We start from the raw sequence: 21,645 nt of genomic DNA on the forward strand, positions 1-21,645 counted from the left end.
AAAAAAAAAAAAAAAGAACACTGCTGAAAAAGCCCTGGAAAACAAGTCACGAGGGGAGAGTAGGGGCAAAAAGGTGCTTTAGGAACTGGAAAAGTTGCCTAGTGCGCGATAGGTCAAATTGACTAAGAGCAGGGACTCAACAGTTGACTTTCAGAGCTGGAACTAAATAAGCAGATGTTTGTTCACAGCCAAAGCACCTCCTTCCTCTCCAGTGAGAGTTGCTTCCACTGTAACACACCTGCTCAAAGATGAGGAACCCACTAAACCCACATGTTCTCAATTTATGAAGTCTGGCTTCCCATAATCATCCACAGGTGGAACTAAATAAGCAGATGTTTGTTCACAGCCAAAGCACCTCCTTCCTCTCCAGTGAGAGTTGCTTCCACTGTAACACACCTGCTCAAAGATGAGGAACCCACTAAACCCACATGTTCTCAATTTATGAAGTCTGGCTTCCCATAATCATCCACAGGTGCACACGCCCTCCCTGGGGCAAAGGTAAGCCAATGAAAGATAACTGTAAAACGGGGAGGCTTATTAACCCTTTCTGGTTATGTTTTCTACCCCTGAAGCAGTGTTACTGGGACAGTGTTTCGGTGTGACAGCTGATGAGGCCCCTCGGTGCTCAGAGGTGTTGATTGCTGCACAGAAGGAACAGCGTTCTACCTTTGACAAAGACCACTGGGATGTGTTTAAAGGGGAAAAGGTTTTTGAGGTTTACTTCTCTGACATCAAGGATTCATGCCGCTGGCATATTAATAAAATTGTTATGATACCAACGGGTTCCGATTCTTCTAACTGGACTATAATCATAATGATATTCCAGATGTAGAAGACAGATAAGTCTAAAGGAGATGATGATTACACAGCGGAATAAGATACTCAAATTAATTACGACAGGTATAGTGATATATAGATTATATAGCTTAGGTTATAAGAAGGGTCAGTGCAAAAAGCTATTTCCTGAGCTTACCTTGAAAGGCTATTTTTACATTTTGTGCCATCTTGTTCTGCCAGATAAAGAGGACGTATGCATGAAAAAAGCAACAGCTTACGGCTGGTATTCTGCTTTGTAAGACCACTTTCTTGATTTTGATAATAAAGGATGTGAACCCTTATTTCTTATTTTCTGTTCAAATGACTTTGTGTAATAACTCAGTATGCCAAAGTCAGCTTAATAACAGTAGCGATTCATTAAACTTTATCTCATTTTGAGTCCTATCTGACAATAAATGTGAACTTTCTGCTTCTCCCTTCCAGAAAAGGGTGACTGTCCTCTGTTCAAGGTTTGTCTTCTTTTATCACGTTTCTTCAATTTATTATCTTTCTGCTATCTAGTCTCGGTCTTTACTCATAAATTTCATGTCAAGCTCCACAGTTAGAAAACCTACAGCAACCTGTACCATTTCTTTATCAGCTTTATCACCTTCTTTTTCATCTTTGCAAAGCTTTTCTGCCACACCACTAAAGGGCCTGTGTTCTTGCAGCTAATGGACCTGCCTTTCCCTGCAGAGAGGCCAGCAGTCTGCTCAGCAACACAGTCCCACCCGGCTTCCCTCAACCTCACCATCCTGGAATAAAGGAGGGGAGAGGGCGACTGAAGGAAGAGAGGGGGAAAGAAGAGGGAATAACATGGGGGAAATAAGAGGGAATAACATGGGGGAAATAAGAAAACCTGAACTGGTGGAAGAGAAAAACAGAGGCAGATAGGAGGACAAAAAAAGACTAAAGAGTAGGAAAAGGAGAAACAAAGGGACAAAAAATAAACAATGCCTACTCTCAAGGCTAGAAGCTTTCTGCAGTTTAACCTGACTGCTGCAGTTGGACCTATCCTTCACATGCACATTGACGCTCTCCCATCACAGATGAAGTTTGGACTTTCTTGATGCTCTGCAGAAGGGTTGATTTAATGTTATTGCCATAACTATTTATTTTATAGACTGCACGTGGACAGGAAAAAACAATTAATCAACATAGATTCCAAAGTAATAAATGAACTTGAGACTGCATTCCCTGAAGAGGTTTCCACAGACTTCAGCAGAACTTGGAAAAGAGCTCAGTGTCCAATTGAAAAAAAAAAAAAAAGTGTAGCTATCTGCTTAAATTCACCTGCTTTTGCTAAATCAAGACTGTGCTAATTGCCACAGAGCTGGTTTGAATAACTTTGCCTCTCCTGGAGTAGCCATGATCTGAGTCCAGCTTGTTGTGGACACCTGGATCAGGCAATACAGCCCAGGACCTTGGATTAGACAGAAGAGCCCTGGTCCTGGAAAGCCCACCTTCAACACATTTAAAGGGCTTCAGGACAAAGAAAACAGCTATATAGGGACTGAGTGGATTTTCAGTGGAGGATGCTGTACCTCTTCCACTAGAGAGGTAACCAGAAATGTTGACTTCAGCTTTAATAATCATCATGAGATGGAGATACCATAGCATAAGAAATAGCCAAGAGCAGGAGCAGATTTTTGTTTTCCAAGCATGTGTAGGAAAGAGCCATTCTTTTTGTTCTGGCGATGAGCATCCAGTCTCCTGGATGCTGTTCTGGTCACGTATGTGTCTAAATATTAAATTTCCTGGGCAGAATCTGTTCCTTCTCACACAAATACAGTTGTCCTTGATAGTCCCTTGCAACAGAAATTTCTTTACAATGAATTAAATGTGGCCTGCTTAATTTATTTCAGGACTTTTTTGTTCTGCTTTATATGCCAGTTTCCCCATACACAACTAATCCCCTGACACGCTCTGCTGAGAGCTCTCCCTGCTCTCTGTCAGGAGCTCTGTTCTGTCCTACAGCATTGCTCTTCCACTCTGTTTCTGGAAGACACCCCAGCATCATCCCATAGTCCCTGCAGTTTTCCTGGCTCTGCATGTCTCCTGGCCATCCCCCTCGCCCCCAGCTAAGAAACCTGCCAGTGCTCGACCTCCCACCCCAACAGGGTCTGCATTTTCCAAGTTACTACTTAGAAGCACAGAACGATGTGGAAAGAAGAGGTATGCAAAACTTATGGGTTTCAGCCCACTCCTTAGACCTAGCTTTTGTTGAAGAGGACACATGCCAGCAGGACACTGACTTCAGTAAGAATTTCCCATCTTTAGGATCCCATGAAATTTTCCTTCCAGTGTTTGCATACCTCTGACCTCTCAGGTAGTTTTGAGAGTTTTTCCTCTGTCAGATTGCTAAAGCAGCACTTCTTTTATGAGCATGCCATGCCACTCATACTACATGCAAAACCAGGGTCAAATTGTGACTCAGTCTTATGACCCTATATGCCAACCTTTCCACAGACCTTTTCAACCCAATAAGGAGTGAAGACCAACATCAAGGTGAGTGGTAGATAGGGTATCTTCAAGAGGTTGGATGGGCCATGGAGAGGTGAAGTATCTTACCCAGTGACCCAACTGAGATCCCAGGTCACTAGAATCCCAGCTCCTTTCTCTGATCTCAGCCTCTGTCAGAAAACCCAATTACTCTTGAAAATATCAGTTCATATACTGCTGACCCTATCAAGCCACAGCGTTAAGTAGCTCCCCTAAGGGGTGAATCACCAGCTGTTCATACTGTCTGGACAGAGACCCTGCTGCCTGTGACCTGGCCTTCCTTAATTGAGAATCCAAAGTCAACACAGTAGATCAAGACCTGGCAATCCCTACAAAAGAGAAGCACTAGCTCTTCAAACATGAGCCTGAAGGCTTGTGAAACAAAGGTACACTTTAATAAAGCATGATTAAAGAGCTGGGAAGGTACGTAATAAAGGCAAAGAAACAACTCCTCTATTTCACACCCTAATCCAACCAAAATATGGAGATAAGATAAAATCATGCTGTTTACTCACTGCTTTAAAAGCTCTGTTCTCCCTGGGTGCAGTTCGCTTCCAGCACCTTCTAGTGACACCAGAAGAAGGCACTTCTGCCTTGCTCTCTTGCCCCTTGTTCCTCAAGGGCTCCCAGAAGCCTTTCAAAAGCAAGATCGGTCACACAGAGCTGCGTGGTAGCAAGACTATATATATGGGAGTGGTCAGAAAGGGAGGGTAATGTAATGAAGTCCTATCTTTGAGCAGTAAAGGCATGCCACCCTCTCCCCTCCCTGTCCCTAAAGAATTGCTGGCTCACAGGGCAAGCTGAGAACAGAGTGGACAGACACTTTCCGTGCCGTACTTTCTCACGGTAAAGGGAACAGCACAGAGGGTGGAGAGCAAGGAAAGATCAAACTTGAATGGAGACAATACTTTGATGTTGGGTAGTCCCTAGAGTGAATCCATGCTGGCAAAGTTGTTTCTTTCCTTTTCCTCATGCATCGAACAGTACTCTGCCAGTTGCTGGTTTTGCCTGTGGCACAAGGCCTGACAGCATGGACACCCTCTGCATTAGAGCACTGTTGCCCCCATACCCACTCTGTTAGGGAAAATCCCATTCCTGCACTCTTCAAATTTAGTTGATGCTGGAGCACTGCCCAGCTCCATGGCCACAGGGGCTGGGAGCTCCGTGGAGAAGGAACATGCATCCCGTAAAAGGTGGTGTCCTGGACACTGACCTGGGAAGCTCTTGAGAGGCACATCCTGCCCTTCTCCATCAGAGGAAGTCTTGTAAGCCTGTGAATGGAGAGGAAATCTCTCAAGGATATACCATTGCTCTCCAAAATGGAGAGGAAATCTCTCAAGGATATACCATTGCTCTCCAAAATGGAGAGGAAATCTCTCAAGGATATACCATTGCTCTCCAAAATGGAGAGGAAATCTCTCAAGGATATACCATTGCTCTCCAAAATGGAGAGGAAATCTCTCAAGGATATACCATTGCTCTCCAAAATGGAGAGGAAATCTCTCAAGGATATACCATTGCTCTCCAAAATGGAGAGGAAATCTCTCAAGGATATACCATTGCTCTCCAAAATGGAGAGGAAATCTCTCAAGGATATACCATTGCTCTCCAAAGGGAAAATAATTCATTTTCAACTTCCTTCATGACAGTTTTGTTGATCTTTAACTGAAGGGCTTGTTTGACTATGTAAAGCCATGTCACTAGGACAAGGTTTGACTGAATCAGAGCTTACATATTATTGATCAAGTATCTCTGGAATAGCTGTATGAAGGAGATGCCAAGTCTAACAGAAGGTGTGCGTGTCTTCTCAGCTGAGGAAACTGGAGCCAGTACAGGCTTTCACAAAATGGAGTTCATAAAATTACTATCACCTACCAGCAACGGCACCAGAATCATGCAACAGCAGCCAAATAAACACCACCAGCTCATAGAATCAAAATTCCGCACCAACAGGAACCTCCATGGCTAGTTCTTAGGATTGGGTGGGGAAGGGAGACGTGGGAATGACTCTGGAGAGCAGAGCTGCTTGTGCAATGCATAGTGAACTGGACTGGAGAATGATCTTACTTTTTTGCCTTCCCAGGTAGTTTTTCAGCCAGAGATCTCCCTTGTTCTCTTCATGTAACACTGTGCCAGGGAGCTATTTAAAATGCTGTAAAAAGTGTTCCTCTACATCAAATCAAGGTCTGAATCTCATTTACCCTAAGGAATGGGACTGCTTTGATAGCATCAAGGGACTCAAAAGCAGATACATATCTGAGTTAGAATCCCTTCTAACTGCTAGGAAAGCTGCATAAGAGATTTTTTTCAGATCTAGGACAAACTAGCTTTCTCTTACATACATAAGATTTGGTCACTACATTTGCCCTCCCCTGCAAATTACATAAACACAACCTCAGTAAACTACTCCCTCTTCTTCTATCACTTTTGAGGGGGCCTGGCTTTGAAGCTGTTGGGATCAAAACAGAAACAATTAACACGGAATTGTTTTGATATCCTTAACCAAAGAAGAAACCTGCACCCCTGGCAGGCATTTTTCAGTACGACCGCAATTGCAGCAGGCCCTGTCCATCCCAAGGAAAGTTCCTCACTTGCTTAAGGTGCAGCATGTCTTTTACAGAATAGTTTGGAGATGGCCTAAACATGCTAGGTTGGTGGCAGACTGAGCTCTAACCAAATTGTAAGCACAAAGAGGAAGAACTGAGTCATAATCAAGAGTCCCTTCCCCTGTCCTCCACTAATGCTCACGGTAAGAGAGGGAGAGGCACGGAGGACACTGCATAAAGCTGCCTACCAAGTAACAATCTCCAGCACTCACCGCACCTACAGGAAGATGCCCAAACTCCATAATCTGTCCAGACTGCCAAATTCTTATCATCGTTACCACAAAAATTTTTTCTACTTAACAGCGTTTTTAAGCTACTACCAGGAAGTGAGAAACGTGAGAAAAGGTACCACCAGGCCAACATGAGGAAAGCATTCATATCCCCACTTTAGAGACTGGGCAAGAGAGACAATTTGGCCCAGGGCTTCAGAGCAGGTCAGTGCCCAGGCTGGAATAAGGAATCTTCCCCTCAAATTCCTGTCAGCATGTTGCTAGACATCACCTCTCCTCCCTGTCACGTGTCCGATATATACAGTAAATCCAGATGCAGTTGGAAGTGACAAATGCAGAGGTTGACAGCAATCTGCCTGCACAGTGCCTGGAGCTCCATGGGCTGTTATTTTCACTGTGTCTCATGGCTTTGGTTTCCCCCCTCTCCCTGTAAACAGGAAATGAATAAAATATGAAGGTAGCTCCGTCTCCTTGTGAAAAATGACAGCAGATTAGGTTGCAGCAGAGGAGCTGGGGAGAAGTTCAAAGCATTTGCTACTTAATGGAAAACTTGTTGATTATTATAGAAATCAGTTGTTGGCTGACTAATTGCTGTTAAAGTGTAACCAAAGCAAGACGGCCCTAAAACCAGAGGAACAAGGACTTTTCCCAAGGAGGAGCCAAGGTCCCCTCTACAGACTTCCACAAATCTTTCTTCCATTCTGCCTAAGAATCAGTGGAACTCGGAGATGTGAGGCTCAGAAGTTATGCCTGGACACGAACAAACACTGACCCAAGGCTCAGCCCCACAGAGACCTGTGTGTACACCCCACCCAAACTTTGCCCCAGGAGAGCCATGCTTCTCAGGAACCCTCACAACTTCTTGTCCCTTTCTCAGCAGTTTCTGCTGCAGGATCAGCTCTACTGATCTCGGAGCAACAAATGAAACTCTCAGCATAAAATTCAGCATGTGTTGGTAAGCCAGACTCAGTCCTGAGTTACCTGCATCCACAGAAAAAAAAAAGAGTTTCATGGGCTGGGGAGCTCTGATTTACACCAGGACCCTTTTCCCTGCTGGGGGCTCTGAGGACGGTGCTCAACAGCAGCACAGGTAATTAGTATAGCACTACACGGAAAGGTCACATACTGTGCTGGACAGAATCTGGACTTACATCTGGCTTATTCTACTGGCTCTCAGCACCTCCCACTCTCTGTTTTCTCCCCAGAATGACAGTCTTGGGAAATAAATGGATTTTCCTTTCTAAAGATGCCACTCCCTGCAGCTCCAAGTACTCCCCTAGTCATACCTTCAGGCTCACAGTTAGTCTAATTAAGATGTGGGTAATACAATTCATCTCTGTGTGGCTATTTGTAACCCAACAGTTTTGACCTTAAGAGGGAAATGCACAATACAGATTTAGTCTTGGTGACAACATCCTTAAGCCATAGCCCGCATGTGGGATGGACACTACCATACAATGGGGCAGGCTCCTGTCACAGCCCATGCTTCAGCAAAGCACTCAAGTGTGTTCATCTTCCACCAGTCTAAGGGTATGCATTGAAACCACTGGCTGATTTTGTGCTTTCCCAGGATGGTGGTCACAAAGTTTCTACAAAAGAAGACCACAGAGACAGGAGCTGGTCTTGAAGAGTGTCTGCATCTGAGTGCAAAAACCTGGCAGGTTTGATCCTCACAGCACCTTCTCCTCAGGGCAGAGCATAACATAGGACTCTGGAAGGGATAAGTGCTCAAACACTGATACATCTCCTGCCCCGGGAGAGGCAACCTGCTATCAGAAGAACAAGATTCACATCTCAAGTACACATCCCAAAGCCCTAGATGGGAGACTCGGGTCTGTTTTATCTGCCCCTCTGCCCAGCCTTCTTCAAGCTTGTTTATTTTGGTGCTGTGAAGGGCACCAGAGATGGCCATTGCTTTTGAGATATCATAATCACAAGCACCTGCCTCAAAGCACTCACAACCTATCTTGGTGAATGGGCCAGCTGGGCTGGAGGCAGAGGCTGTTACCAGCATGGCTCCTGGGAAGACCCTCTTGCCATGACTCCGGGAGGAGTCTGCATGCCACAGAGACTGGACATGCAGCACTGCACAGCAACCCCACCTCCATCAGAGCTCAGCCCTCCCTGCTCTCCCCCTCCATCCCGCAGGGGTGGGTTGCTCTGTGTTTGCTCCACAGCCTCTCCATTTTGGGATGGGGCAGAGGCTGAATTTTTTCCCATCCACCGAGCCCACACCTGCTGCTGTTTCCACTGCTGGTGGGAATCGCAGGTCCCTTTATCACCTCTCAACCCAATCTCTGGGGTTGTTTGTTTCCCCAATGTGCCAGGGCTGCAATTAGCTGGCAGAGCAGGCAGCAGGCCAGTCACACCTGCACTGCACAGCACAAAGGGATAGGAGTGAGCAAACTGCTTTTAACCCCCTCCTCATCCACCTGGGACCCCTGTTGGCTGCTCCCAAACAGGGAGAAATGGCAAAGGATGGGAAATCACAGGCATTTCTCTGGCTCTGCACTCTCAAAGATCAGGGTGTCTCACACAAATCTGAAGGAGGGGTACCACAAACATAGGCATCCCTTAAATTACAAAAGCCACAGCAGCCCATGCCATCAGGCACAGATGGACATCTGCAGGGGGGCAAGTGGCCTCCGAAGGGAAAGTCCCTCACCTTACCCTGCAGATGGAGGCAAAGGGACTTCCCAAAAGCTGGGGCAATATCCCCACCCTTATCCCTCCCCCAGATGGCAAGCACACATCCCCAACTCTGGCCCTCTGATGCCTGAGAAGATGGTATAACCCTTTTCTGGTAACAGTTGTGCCTCTGCTTCTCCTCTTGTCCCCTGCACAGTTGCCTCACAGCATTGGGGAAGAAGGACAATTTGCAGGTGAGGTCAGCCCTGGTGTGTAATGGGAACTTGGGGGAAACAGACCTTAGAGACACAATGGGGCTGCTCCCCCATGAGAGCATCCATGGCCAGAAATCAACTTTGAACTCCAGCAAGGCAAAGCAGGCCTGTGCAGAGATGAGAGACTAGATAAAAAAGATATTTTTTTTTAAGAGAGCAGGAAGGAGCAAAGGAGAGAGGCAGAGTCCAGGGCTCGGTCCGGCTTTTCAGATCTGAGGCTACCAGAAACGCTGGCTGCTCTTGAAAGGGCTTCCTGCCTCCCCCCACGCCACCCTGGCTGCCTCTCTGCCCTCTGCTGCTGAGATCCCACCAGCCTCAAGCTAATTTGGGCTTGTGAGGGAGAGCACAGAAACACAATGGCAACAGGAACGAAAAGCAGTGGGGAGAACAACACCCAGGAGACATCCTTATCAAGGAACAAAACCATATCAAAGGAGAGCTGCAGAGAATGGGAAGAGCCTTTTGTAAAACCCACAATTGAGCCAAATCCTCCAGTTTTCACACATTGGTCCCCCAGGAACACCATCATGAAGACTTTCCCAACGGGAAAAGTGACCAGTGCCAGGTCAGGCCATGTGCCAGACATGCTGTACATACAGCACTAACGCACCCACTGCACAGTCGCCGTTTGCCCTGCATGCATGCTTTTTAATTACAGTTTTTGTTTGCAAAGCATCTCTTACAGAAAAGACAAATTGCATTACTCTCAGCTTATTAAAATCACACTCAGAGTTTCTCAACTGCTAATTACACCCAGGCAGCAGTGTCACTGTAATTAAAGCTGGGACACATGTTTGGGGAGCTGGGAGCCCAGCTGTCACACAACCCCTTCCCTGCACCGCTCTAACCAGATGGGCTGGCCAGAGCCAGGCTCAGCCACCACCATGAGCTCAGCCCTGGCCAGGCTTTGACCCCCCCTGTGATAGCCACGCACGGTGGAAGATGATGTATGTAAGGCCAAGCCTTATACGGGGAACAAGTCCCCTGGACCAAACCTCCCCAGGTTACAGCTAAGCACCCACATTGACTCTGCTACACGGGCAAGGGGTTGGGTGAAGGGAAACACATGGCCTTGGGGTTACAACACTGAGGCTCGGGGCATGAAAGAGGGTTTACTTTTGTTTCTCTGCTAAATAATTACAATAAATCACATTGCATGTCAAAGCCTCCATTTCCTTGCACATAAAACAGAGATTTTGGGCTTCACTGTTAATTAAGGGGCTCTGGGGACAAACTACAGAAAGGAGTCTTGCTGGTACCCAGCTCACACAAACACTTTAAAGCCTACACGGTGGAAGATGATGCATGTAAGGCCAAGCACCTCCTCAATACAGGGAACAAGTCCCCTGGACCAAACCTCCCCAGGTTACAGCTAAGCACCCACATTGACTCTGCTACACGGGCAAGGGGTTGGGTGAAGGGAAACACATGGCCTTGGGGTTACAACACTGAGGCTTGGGGCGTGAAAGAGGGTTTACTCCTGTTTCTCTGCTAAATGATTACAATAAATCACATTGCGTGTCAAAGCCTCCATTTCCTTGCACATAAAACAGAGATTTTGGGCTTCACTGTTAATTAAGGGGCTCTGGGGACAAACTACAGAAAGGAGTCTTGCTGGTACCCAGCTCACACAAACACTTTAAAGCCTATGTAGAGTGTGGCACACCAAAAGACCTGGGAGTGAACTATGCAAGGGAAGGTGTGAAGCCCTAGAGATTGAGTCCCAAAGAACTGAGAGACAGCAATAAAGGAGCTTACAGACCTGTGAGAAGCTGGGAGCTCGCTGGAGAACCAACCCTGCCTCCACACTGCTTGGTCTCAGAAGAGAAACTGCAGGTGTTCAAACAGCCGTGCTGGCAGCACAGCCTGCCCCGAGCTCGGGCACCTCAGAAATACAGCTCTCCAGAGCACAGCTGGGACCAATTAAGCTTTGGGCAAGTGGGGGCTTGACACCAGCACTGGCCTCCCACTGCCAAGGGGATGCTTTAGAGAATATCACCTCCAGGAAGATGGAGCGCTAATTAGGGAAAGTAGATAAACAGTGCATCTGTTTCAAGATGAGTTTCCTTCCCACTGAAATCCTTATAGTTTCAGTGCTCAGCAGGATGCAAACACACCCTTAAATGACTTCCTGGAGCCCTGGTTTCAAAGATCAGTCCCTTCAAAAGCAATAACATGCCAAGATCAATAGCAGCCCCAGGAGAGCTCTGAGCATGCCAGTTCCAAAACTACTGAGCTACCCCTACAGCCAGTTACCTATCAGATGCTAAAGGGCAAGTCTACCTTTTCACATTTGAAAAGGCTACTGAGACTTCCTAAGCAATCAGGCTTATTTAAGTATCAAGGAAAAAAAAATAGTAGGAAAATTTACATTTCAGGAGGAGCATGACTTGCTTGTGCAATATATCCCAGAGAGGCAAATCTGCAGAGCTTCACGAGGAGCAAACCAGCTCAAAAGCAAAGAGGAGCAGAGCTCAAGGAGCACGACATGCTTGTGCAATGTATCTTGGAGAGGCAAATCTGCAGAGCTTCACGAGAGCAGACCAGCTCAAAAGCAAAGAGGAGCAGAGCTCACAGAGTCCTGGACGTGATCCCGAGAACAAGAATATGTTCTTCTGCTCCTTGAACAATTTTACTATTAATTCCCTGAAGTCACTAATAAGAAGTTCTGGGAAGCAGATATCAGATAATTATTTTTAATCCAATATAAGTTACAAGCAAAGAACAAATGATCAAAACTTCATGAGGAAAAAGCTGAATGGGGTGCCCTATGGATGCTAGAGGCAGCATGTTCAATATATTTACTTGTGTCCCAGTAACGAAATGGCAGAAGATAACATAGAGCTAGCAAAGGACATCAGGAAAATTTCAAAGAGCTTGTGGAAAAACTTGAAAACATCTGTGAAAAGGGCAAATAAGAACAGATGAAATTCAACATAGAGAAATATGTACTGCCGGGCTGTGATAAACCAATATGAAGGATAGATACATACTGATGGATTTGAGTTAGCAGCACTTTTCATCACCATTAAATCTTTTATAAAGATTTGTGAAAAAAATACAGCAAGGAGGAAGCAAGAATTTGTTAGCTCCTGATTCATTCCCTCTTATTTAGAGCTTATAAATGAAACTGGGTCTGTAAAGAGGAAAAGTATTCCTTTGAAAAGGATAAAGAGGACAGAGGCAGAGTTAAGAATCAAAGTTGGCAATTCAAGCTACAGCTATAGAAGCTTTTTGAAAAAAATAATAACTTAGTACAAGGAACTTACCTAAGAAACAGTGTAACACAAAGATTATGCCGAACAACCTATAGCATATTGAAAAACAAAGTGTTTTACAGTCTAGGGTCTTCACTTAAGTAAAGTTAACTGTATCTCACCCTGGAATAGCATTGAAATCTATCCAAATAGGAGAATTCCAGTTCTGACAGAGGTCGGTATTTTTATCCCTTAAAACACGTGTGCAGTGTCAGAGCATGCCACGGGAACACAATGCCTGAAAAGCAAAGGCAGGGATCCTGAGAGCTTCAAGCCTTCCTCTCCCTACCTGGAACCTCCGGCAGCGAAATATCACTCAGCCTCATCTCACCTCCAACCTCTGAACAGTCACTCTCCCTGCTCCATCCGTCCCACAGACACACCTGCGCGCTGCAATCCTACCTGGAGCTAAGTGGGACTTCCCATGCAGGCAGTGCGGCATCTCAGGGGTCCTCCCAGCACATCCCTGCCTGGCCCAGGGCTTGGCGCCTGGCCCAGGGAGGGGAGAGCCTCTTCTCCAGAGCAGCCGGGCTGTTCTCCTGTGGGTGAGAGGCTGGGTCAGTCCCAGTTCTTGTACTGGGCACTAGATGGCACAGATGGGAGGAAATTCAAAAGGTAGCCAGCCTGCGATCTGTGGTGTTTTGGAAAAGGGGGTCTGCCAGCTGTCCAAAGGAGGCAGCTGCCATGGGGGATGCGCTGCCAGCAGCAACATCCCATGGGTGCATCCCTCCATGGCGTGTCCCCCTTGGCACTGCCCTGCTGTGTCCCCTCAGCATCATGTCCTGTCCCGTCCAGCCAAAGAGTTGCCTGTGCTGCACTCAAACTGGATGTCCCTGCAAGGGCTGTGGCCTGCGACCATGCCCCTGCCTCCTAGACGTGATCTGCTATTCCTCATGAAGCACAGGCTCGCTGCCTCAGGCGCACAAACACCTTGTTCCCAGAGCAGCCCTATATTTAGCTTGAACTGCATCAAAAAGAGGGGGGAAATCCTCCCTGGGATCAACTGTCCTTTTTTGCTCTGAGGCTGCACGTTGGGCATCAGCCTGCAGGATAATAAATACTAATAAATAATAAATACCACCTGACACCAGGGAATGCAGGGAGGGGATGCTGAGGGTTGGACACCCTGTCAGCAATCCCTCAGGGTTCAGGGTAGGTCTAGGGAATGGCACCCCGGGACCTCTCCTTTACCTGGCTGGATGATGGTACAAAGGAGGGAGGCACCTGGTTACTGCTCTTAAAAGCATCTTTCACAATGTAGCTCCTCTCAAGCAACTTGCTTTTCCTTCTGATTTTCTTCTTTTTCAGCACTGCTACCTGCAATCACTGAGGCAGGACCTGTGCCCTGGAGCCTTCCCAACCTCATCTTCCTCAATTTCTTTAAGGCGTGGATGAAATTCCTTACAAGTGAACTGTGGGGACTGACGCGATGAGGCAAACATGGGCTAAGCCACACAAAACTGCTGTAGTAAGCACAGAAAAGGCCAAAGCATTTTTTATGGTGAGAAAAAAAGTAGGGGAAGGTGGAAGGTTTTACGTTGGCCTCTGCTTTTCTGACATAAAAAATTCACTTTACTTCAAAGGTTAACACAGTTAATGCATCTGGTGAAGATCACAGGCTCTGACAGCCTGTCTGGAAAGGCTCCATCCATCACACTGCACAAGGGACAGCGTATGCAAGGATGGCACTGAGGTGAGCAGCAAGCTTTGTGCATAAGGCAGAAGTGGCACATATGGGTGTTATCCAAACCAAACCTGAACCTGGCAAAGCCCAAAAGAGCCTTTGTGCTGAGCAGCTCAGTGGTGCCAGGTATTAATGACAGATGAGACTCCTAGGAAAAGCTTGTCTGCTGAAGGGAGCAGCAGTTGACAAGCTACGCTGCAGCCTTCTGGAAGAAACTGGTGACCTTGGCACAAGCTGGAGGGGACTCATGCTAGCTCCAGAGGGCAGCTCCAGTTCAGTGTCCAGAGGCTGGATGAGCAGTACAGACAGACAGAGAAGCTCCTTCCACACTGGTCTTTCACCAACAGACTTAGACACCTGCTTCTGATCGCCCATCTCAGTCTTAAGTGCTGGGTGGCTGGCGTGTAACAACCTGGCTGTGAAAGGTTTCTGGGCAGAGGAGGAAGTGCTTCAGAAATGGCTTTTATGCTCTAGTTGCCACCTCAAGCCCTGCTTCTTATACTCTGCTACAACTCTAAGTACTTGGGTTTTTTTGGCTGAGAGATGTCTTCTTATCTTCGGATATAGATGGAGAAAAACTAGTCAAGCTGGAAAGAAATAAAACAGCTGGTCAGTTTTCCAGGCCTATCATGAACTGTAAACAAGTCTTCAAAAGTGTTTTTAGAAGTGCTAACGTCTGTGGGGAACATGAAAGTTTTAGTCAGTGGTGTCATCCTCCTCAGCAGGCGGATATCTTATGTGTCATCCCGACGGCTGGACTTCCTTCACTCTGCCAGAGCCAGTGATGGTGACAGCATTGAGCTTCCCATGCAGACACCACTCAAAACAGCCGCCAGCATTTCCATACACTGTGCCTGCTCAGATCAGACTCCACAGTTTGGCTGTCTGGCCTCCCAGCCCCTGGAGACCTGTGGTTGCTCTCGGCAGTTTAGCACTGCTGCTAAGATGCTTAGAGCCTATATAATCCATGCATTTAGTGGTTTCAAACTCCAAAAGAAGCTTAGCAGCACCAGGCGCCACCTTCTGCCTCTCCTGTATGGGCTTAAGGTGGTTTAATTCTTTTACGAAACTGTAACTCCAGCCCATAGTCTTAAACTGTGGAGGTCCCTTCTAAGCCAGGTTTTCTAAAAATTCTTTAGAAATAGTTTTTTGAGACACAAAAAAAGGGATCCCAGAGGGACATATTATAAGATCAGATGTTTCTGCCTCTTAAAGGCTGGAAATGTGAGAGCCCCATGGCAAGGAACATTTTAAGTCCTTGTAGGGCTTTCCTCCACTGTTTCTCCTGTCTTAGATCAGCCTCTCAAATGGTCTAATGTATGGTAATGCCTGGAGAGATCCCAGGGCCGCCTTCTACATCTTCCATCAGCCTTGTGAAAGCATCAGCAGCCACCACGATGCCCCAAAGGCAGGTGGCTGAACAGCCCCTGGAGGTGCCACTTCCCAGCATTTGCTTCATTAACTGCACTTGCTCCGCTGTTGTGTTTTTGTTTTTTTACTTTACTGCCTCCCTTTACAGGCTGATCAAAAGCACAAGGTGTTAGAAAGGGGACCTTGTGCTGTTGCCTTGAAAGGCCTCCTGCTGGTACCAGTGACTCTCCCTTCCCTTTCTGTAGGGCTTCTTGTGGGTCTGCCAGGGGAATGCAAGCCGCTGGGAGGACAGAAGAGGTGCTGGAAAGCACCTACAGGACCAGGCAGCAATGGGGAAGCGGAGAAGATGGAAAGAGCGAGCATGGAAGTGCAAGCCTGGGGCAGACCGTTGGAAGAGTCAGGGCTTCCTACCACCTCCCTCTGAAAGCCCACACAGCCTGGAAGAGATACCCCACACTGGCGGTGTGTGATACGCTTCCTGAGTGGGACAGGACAGGAAAGGTAAGGCCTTTGTGCAGAGCCTGGCTGGCCCCAATGCTGCCAGAGCCATGAGGAGTATCTCTGGTGACACTGCCTTTCTGCCAGGCGCTACAGCTGCTGCGGCAATTCAGTGCAAGACTGTGTGTCTAAACCTCACAGTATCCAGCTTTACAGTCTGGCTTAACTTAATCAAGATAAAATTAATCTAAATGAAATGGGTGCAGAAATCCTCCATGTACCTCAGATGCCTAATTAATTCATCATGAAAGTAGTGGAAGCTCAGAATTCTCCAGTGCTAAGAAGTCAAGATAATGCCACGCATCACTGGAGAGGACTGGTGACCTTCCCTGTGCTTGCAGCGATGTTATCCAATTTAACTCTGACCACAAGATCACGAGTTGTTACGATTCTCTATGCAGGCAATATACAGGCCATATACAGTCCAACAAATCTGCTTTTATGGGCCCTGCTAGAACTTGATTAATTTTCACAATAACGAGCAGACCAGTGTCCGTAATTACTCAGCAGAACTCTGTTGTTTCTAAAACCCATCACTGTACAGATGCATACCTCGGACCCAGAACACCACCAAGGGGCCTCATGGGCTGCAAAGAGAGCCTCAGCTGCAAGAAGCAAATGGCTTAAGACCTAATTAATATTACATGGCACATTGCTGCCTTTTGTCCATCAAGTGCAGAGTCTCAGCAGTGCCTGCCTGCGTGCAGTTGCTACTGCCAGCACTGATGCTGCAGGAACTCCTAAAGACCACAGTCCAACTCATTCCGTGTTCACCTTTTATCTCCCCACCTCCATGTATTCTGCACAACCATTAAGGGGCTTTCTTCCTGAAACTGCACTGTCACGGACAGGTGGACCTTCTCCAGGTCTGTGCTGCTTTGTTTACAAGAGTTTACAGATGTTTGGGCTATGGAGTTCCCCACATACATTTCCCTTGGACAGATCACAGCCAAACAGCAAGTGCTTTTGCCCTGAGATATAACCGAATTAAACCTGGAGCCTGGATTAGCTCTTTGCACAGATCTCTCCAGGGCTACAGCTCCCTTCCCTGCAGGAGGCTTGGCTTTGAGGGATCTGCCAACAAGCTCAGAGCCACAAGAAATAAAAACTTGGGAGCTCAGACAAACTGGTTTGCAGGCAAACAAAAGCTGAAGCTGTGAAAGTGTGAGGCAGTCAATGCAGTGTCTGGCAGCACAGCCTCACCATCACCTTAATCCTCTCTCCCTTCTTAAATGCTACATTAATCAATTACATTTCCAGCCCAGCAACAACAGTCAAAAACGTAACCTTCATCATATACAAGGCAAACAAAATTAGGATTGTCATTTGTATCCAGCTTGAGCAGCATACAGATCAGAACAGCCTCAGTGAGCGTGCGTGTGTCTGGTTCCTCCCAGGCAGGGGCAATTGGAATTGCAGTCACAGCTTGACCACCACGGGGTATTTAAAGGACAAGGGCTGTGGCACAAGCTCTGGTTGCAGTGATCCAGCTCTGCAGTCTCGCAGGGAGTGCTATGGCTCTGAGTGCTGCCCAAACAGGGCAGAGGCACATTATGAAGTGCAAACCCAAGGCACACCTGCAGTTACGTCAAGGAAGAAGCCACAACCTTTGCAACCACAGCACATGAGCCCAATATGCCAGCCTAGCACTACGTATGCCACAGGCCCTGTAGGGAAGAGATGATACCAAAATAAGAGGCCTTGGCCACCTCTGACCATGGTTGCCAATGTGAATGCATAAGGGGTGAGCAATTACTACCCTTTCCCCAGTCTACTGATGGGCAAACCCAGTCACAGGGGGCTAAGTATGCTGTGCAAGAGCAAGCCAGGAGTGTTCAATGAAAGCATCAACTCAAGGGTCAGAAGCAGTCAAAAAAGCAAAGTGAGTGTTAGGAGACAAAGAGGGTAAAACTGCAAACCTCACTGTGCTATCAGGTAGCTCCAGGGTGTATCTGCATTCCCATGGCTGTTGTGCAGTTGGCTAGAGTCCACAGCAGGACTAGAGGAGGGGCAGGGAGCGAGTTAAGGATGATGTAAGGCCTGAAATGGCCACAAGCCCAAGACTTTTCACCCTGGGAAACAGAAATCTGAGAGAGGACATAGCAGAGGTCTATCATTCAAGACTGGTTTAGAGAAAATGAATAGGTAATGACTGCCTGCTGCCTCTTCCAATATTTAAGCTACAAAGCATCAAAAGAAAACAGTAAGTGACAGATTCAGAACAAAGTAAATATTCATTCACACAACACACAGCTGAACAGTGAAACTCACTGCCGTAAGATGATGTAGATGCACAAAATTTGCTCCGGCTCAAAAAGGGCTTAGGAAACACCTGTAAAAGACTATAAAATGCAGAGATCCCCACCTCAGGAGACTCCCAAACTACAGATGCCTGATGGTGAGGAGGGTATCAAGAACACACCAACCTGCACCTCCCTGTTCTTATGCTCCTTGCTAGGCATCCTCTATAACCACTGCTAATTCAGGATCCTGGGGAAAGAGACCTGTGGTCTCATCCAGTACAGTTGCTCTTCTGTTCCTGGCACTGACCTGAGCTCTCCTTTCTTGTCTGAAAGGCCAGGAGCTGGAAACATTACTGTTACTGGACACTGGGATAACAACAAAGGGATGTGCTTACAGTACAGAATTTGAGTGAATCTAGAGAGGATCTCTGTTTTCTTTCTATTTGTCCCATTTCTCATCTTAGGAGAAATTTTTGGTAAAACTCTAACTCAGCCATGCTGCACTCAGCTAGCTGTGGTTGGCAGCACCATATACACCTGTTTTAGATGAGAAGCAAGTTAATATCCTTCTGAGAGGTGCTAATATATCCACTGGGATGGGGTGGAGGAATCCTCTTTCCAAGCCTCAAAACCACACTGTGAAAGACCCTGCAGTCCCCACTCTGTCCAACCCAACAAACCCATGAACTGATCTGTCTCCCTCTATAGTTTTCAGGTGCCCTTGTCACCACAGCAAAGAGGAAGGGGAAGGTGGGACACTCCTGTTGACTGGTATCCCTCAGGACTTGCATCCTCACCTACTGGCTCAGTCTCTCCTAGGGCTGCATAGGACCAGAGGTCGCAGTCTCTGACAGTCTACTCTTCCCAAGTAGTCATCTGCCTCCTCCCCCTACATGCAGCAAACCTTGACCATCTTAGCTATAGAAATACACCCACTGGCTGTCATGCGCCCTTTGAAAGTGCACACATTGATAGGGAGGGATTATCTCTTAGTCTACAAAGAGCTGCCAGCCAGCCATTCTCCTTCGGTAAAACCAAGCTGAGCATCGGTGTGTTTCTCATTAGCTCCTATTATTCACGCTATTGTAGTGTTTCCAGTTTTAAAGCACACAGACAAGAGACAGCTGAACTGCTCCCGCAAATGTTTGTTTGTTAAGAGGATTTGATCTGTGGTGGGATACTTTCAAGTCACATACAGAGAAGAAGGTATCCTGGTAACAGTGCCATCCTCTGAGCCACTTGCTCGCCCTGCTTCTCCCACCGCCTCGGAACAATGCACACTGCCTCATCCCCGCCTCAGTGTAAACTGCAGATTATGTTTTCTTCTCCTGACTCTCAGAGATAAGGCGAGAGACAATGCAGCCATACAAAGCCATTCTGCTATTAAACTGATCCTGTGGTTACAAGCCCCACGATTGCTACTCCTCCTTTCAGCAGTGCTCACAGAACAGAGCAGGCAGAAGCACAGATCTGAAGCAGCCTGTCCAGTTGCCAGATGGCAGGGAAAGGCCACCATGCAACACTCCACTGACACCTTTACCCATCGCTCTCAGCCAGGCAGTTTTTGTCCTTCCCTTTGCTCCCACTGACGCTCCTGCAGCCATAACTCTGCACCCCATATAAGTGAGTTGTTTCTTGACCCAGCCTCTCTCAAAGCTCTCCGACCAGATCCTGAAGTCCTTACTCAGCATCTGCTCCCTCCAAATGGGATTAGCCTGAGTCAGGCTCAGCAATATCTCAGGATCTGTTGATGTTAATTTCTCTCTCGCAGCTGCTTAGCTAGAGCAGGGAGGGGAATAACAGGGAGATGGACAGTCAGGGCTTTTGTCTGATGAAACTTTGAGCAGAACTCTGAGAAGGGCTGCCAGAATTTGGCCCATCGTGGTTAGAGACCTATGTAAACACTGTGAAAAAACTGATGCATTGGCCAGACTGCTTTAGTGTCCAGCCCCGTTTTGTCTCCATCTCTTCAAGCCAGACTTGGGTCACCCATAGAGTATTTGAAAGAGGTTGCAATGATACAGAGCACCCACACCTCCATCCCAACTCACAATTCTGAGGAACACTGAGAAGAAAAAGGAACCTTGCTGGTTCTGTACAGCAAAGAGCCACAGCCATCCCCACTCCCCCAAAGTGAGGACTCAACGGCCACAAGAACAGATTCTTGTACAGATCCATCAGATGATACTTGTCTAATGGATACACAAAGCAGTGGGAACCCCAGACTGTTCCTCTAGCTCTGTGCCCTCACATTACAGCTACCAGCTATTGTTACTCTCCTGCTCTTTGTGCAAGACTTGTGGTCCATCATGGGCACCTGGGCTTAGTGTGGTAATAGTCCTGAACAGAAGTGAGCCCATGGCTTCAGCTCCAGAAAGCAGAACATCAGACTGAGCCACTGGTTATACTGGGAGAATGACTCAGCTGCCTGCAAAATCTCAGTGGCTGGAAACAGGATCCAGGCTTCGTTTTTACGGTCCTGCTGGATGGCAGTGATTCTGTCTGAGGAAAACCATGTGCCAAACTTGCTGTGCACTGATGGGGGAGGGAGGGAGGGATGCATACGAGGAAAAACACTTCTACCCACAGCAGGTAAGGAACGGTGCCAGCATCGTACTATCAGTTTGCAGACAACGAGTGGTGGGCAAAATTGCTGCCACTTTCTAGATTCGTATAAAAACCTCCTCTGGGTCTAACAGCAGACTGATAGAAAACACAGCCCACAGAAGCAGTCCCTGCCAGATGGCGTGTTTTGAACCACTATTAATCCTAACAACCTTTTGCAGCGTTCAAAGAGTTTGCCCAGGGAAAATAAAGCTCCCCAAAATGCCTAGATGCAAGGAGTGGTCCCGGCAGCATCCGCTCCTCTTTGTCTTCTCCACTGAGCATCTCCCGGCAGAACAAACCAGGAGGAGGAGGCGCCTCCGGCAGAAGAGGCAGCGGGGGCTGCCCAGCCGCTGGGGAGGCGGGTGCTGGGGCAGGGACCCGAGCAAATAAAATACCCCTGGGGCTTCGCTCCTCCGGGAGCAGCCGGGAACCACCAGCCGGGGAGCACGGGGAGCCGGGGCGGGGCCGGCCGGGCGGGGCAGCCCGGACCCCCCGCCTTTCCCGGCACCTCCCCCGGCCCAGAGCCCGGTGCTCGCCCGGTCCGGAGGCATCGCGGCCATGGGCTCCCGGCTGAGCCGGCAGAGCAGCCTGGAGGAGGAGAGCACGGAGGAACCCGGCACCGGCAAGCTGGAGGGCGGCCGGGGGGACTTCCATCTCTCCTCCCTGCTCCTCCACCCGCAGAAGCTGCCCGGGGTGCTGCGGAAAGCTTCTCCGGCGCCCTACGTGCGGCGGGTGGGGTGGCTGCGGGAGATCCAGGCCACCATCCGGGAGCACAAGCGGGAGCACGCCGTGCACATCCTCAGGCTGCTCAGGAAGGTAAATGCCGCGGGCGAGCGGGGCCCCGGGGCGGTGCGGGCAGGACAAAGGGCTGTGCGCGGCGCGGGCGGTGCCGGGGTCCGCAGCCCCCCCCCCCCCCCCCCCCCCCCGA

General features: G+C 48.0%; 2 protein-coding genes across 4 annotated transcripts in view; one reads left to right on the forward strand and one right to left on the reverse strand.

Moving 5' to 3' along the window:
* Positions 1–12,859, reverse strand: part of GGT1 (gamma-glutamyltransferase 1) — a 37,110-nt gene extending 24,251 nt beyond the window's left edge. Inside the window, exons 1-2 of one of the 3 annotated variants that reach the window (XM_014961366.1) lie at positions 12,717–12,859; positions 12,437–12,552 (exon numbers count right to left, since the gene is read on the reverse strand). The gene's annotated coding sequence lies outside the window, so the exon portion shown is untranslated. Of the gene's footprint in view, positions 1–3,833; positions 3,961–12,436; positions 12,553–12,716 lie in introns of those variants that run through there. The other 2 variants (XM_014961358.1, XM_014961373.1) reach the window with 2 other exon arrangements.
* Positions 12,860–21,052: 8,193 nt separating this feature from the next.
* Positions 21,053–21,645, forward strand: part of LRRC75B (leucine rich repeat containing 75B) — a 22,059-nt gene continuing 21,466 nt past the window's right edge. The window contains exon 1 of the mRNA XM_014961457.1: positions 21,053–21,533. Coding sequence (XP_014816943.1) covers positions 21,276–21,533 — 258 coding nt within the window. The 5' untranslated portion in view covers positions 21,053–21,275. The remainder of the gene's footprint in view (positions 21,534–21,645) is intronic.

This window comes from Calidris pugnax, unplaced genomic scaffold (genome assembly GCF_001431845.1).
Source record: "Calidris pugnax isolate Ruff unplaced genomic scaffold, ASM143184v1 scaffold32, whole genome shotgun sequence".
NCBI lineage: Eukaryota > Metazoa > Chordata > Aves > Charadriiformes > Scolopacidae > Calidris > Calidris pugnax.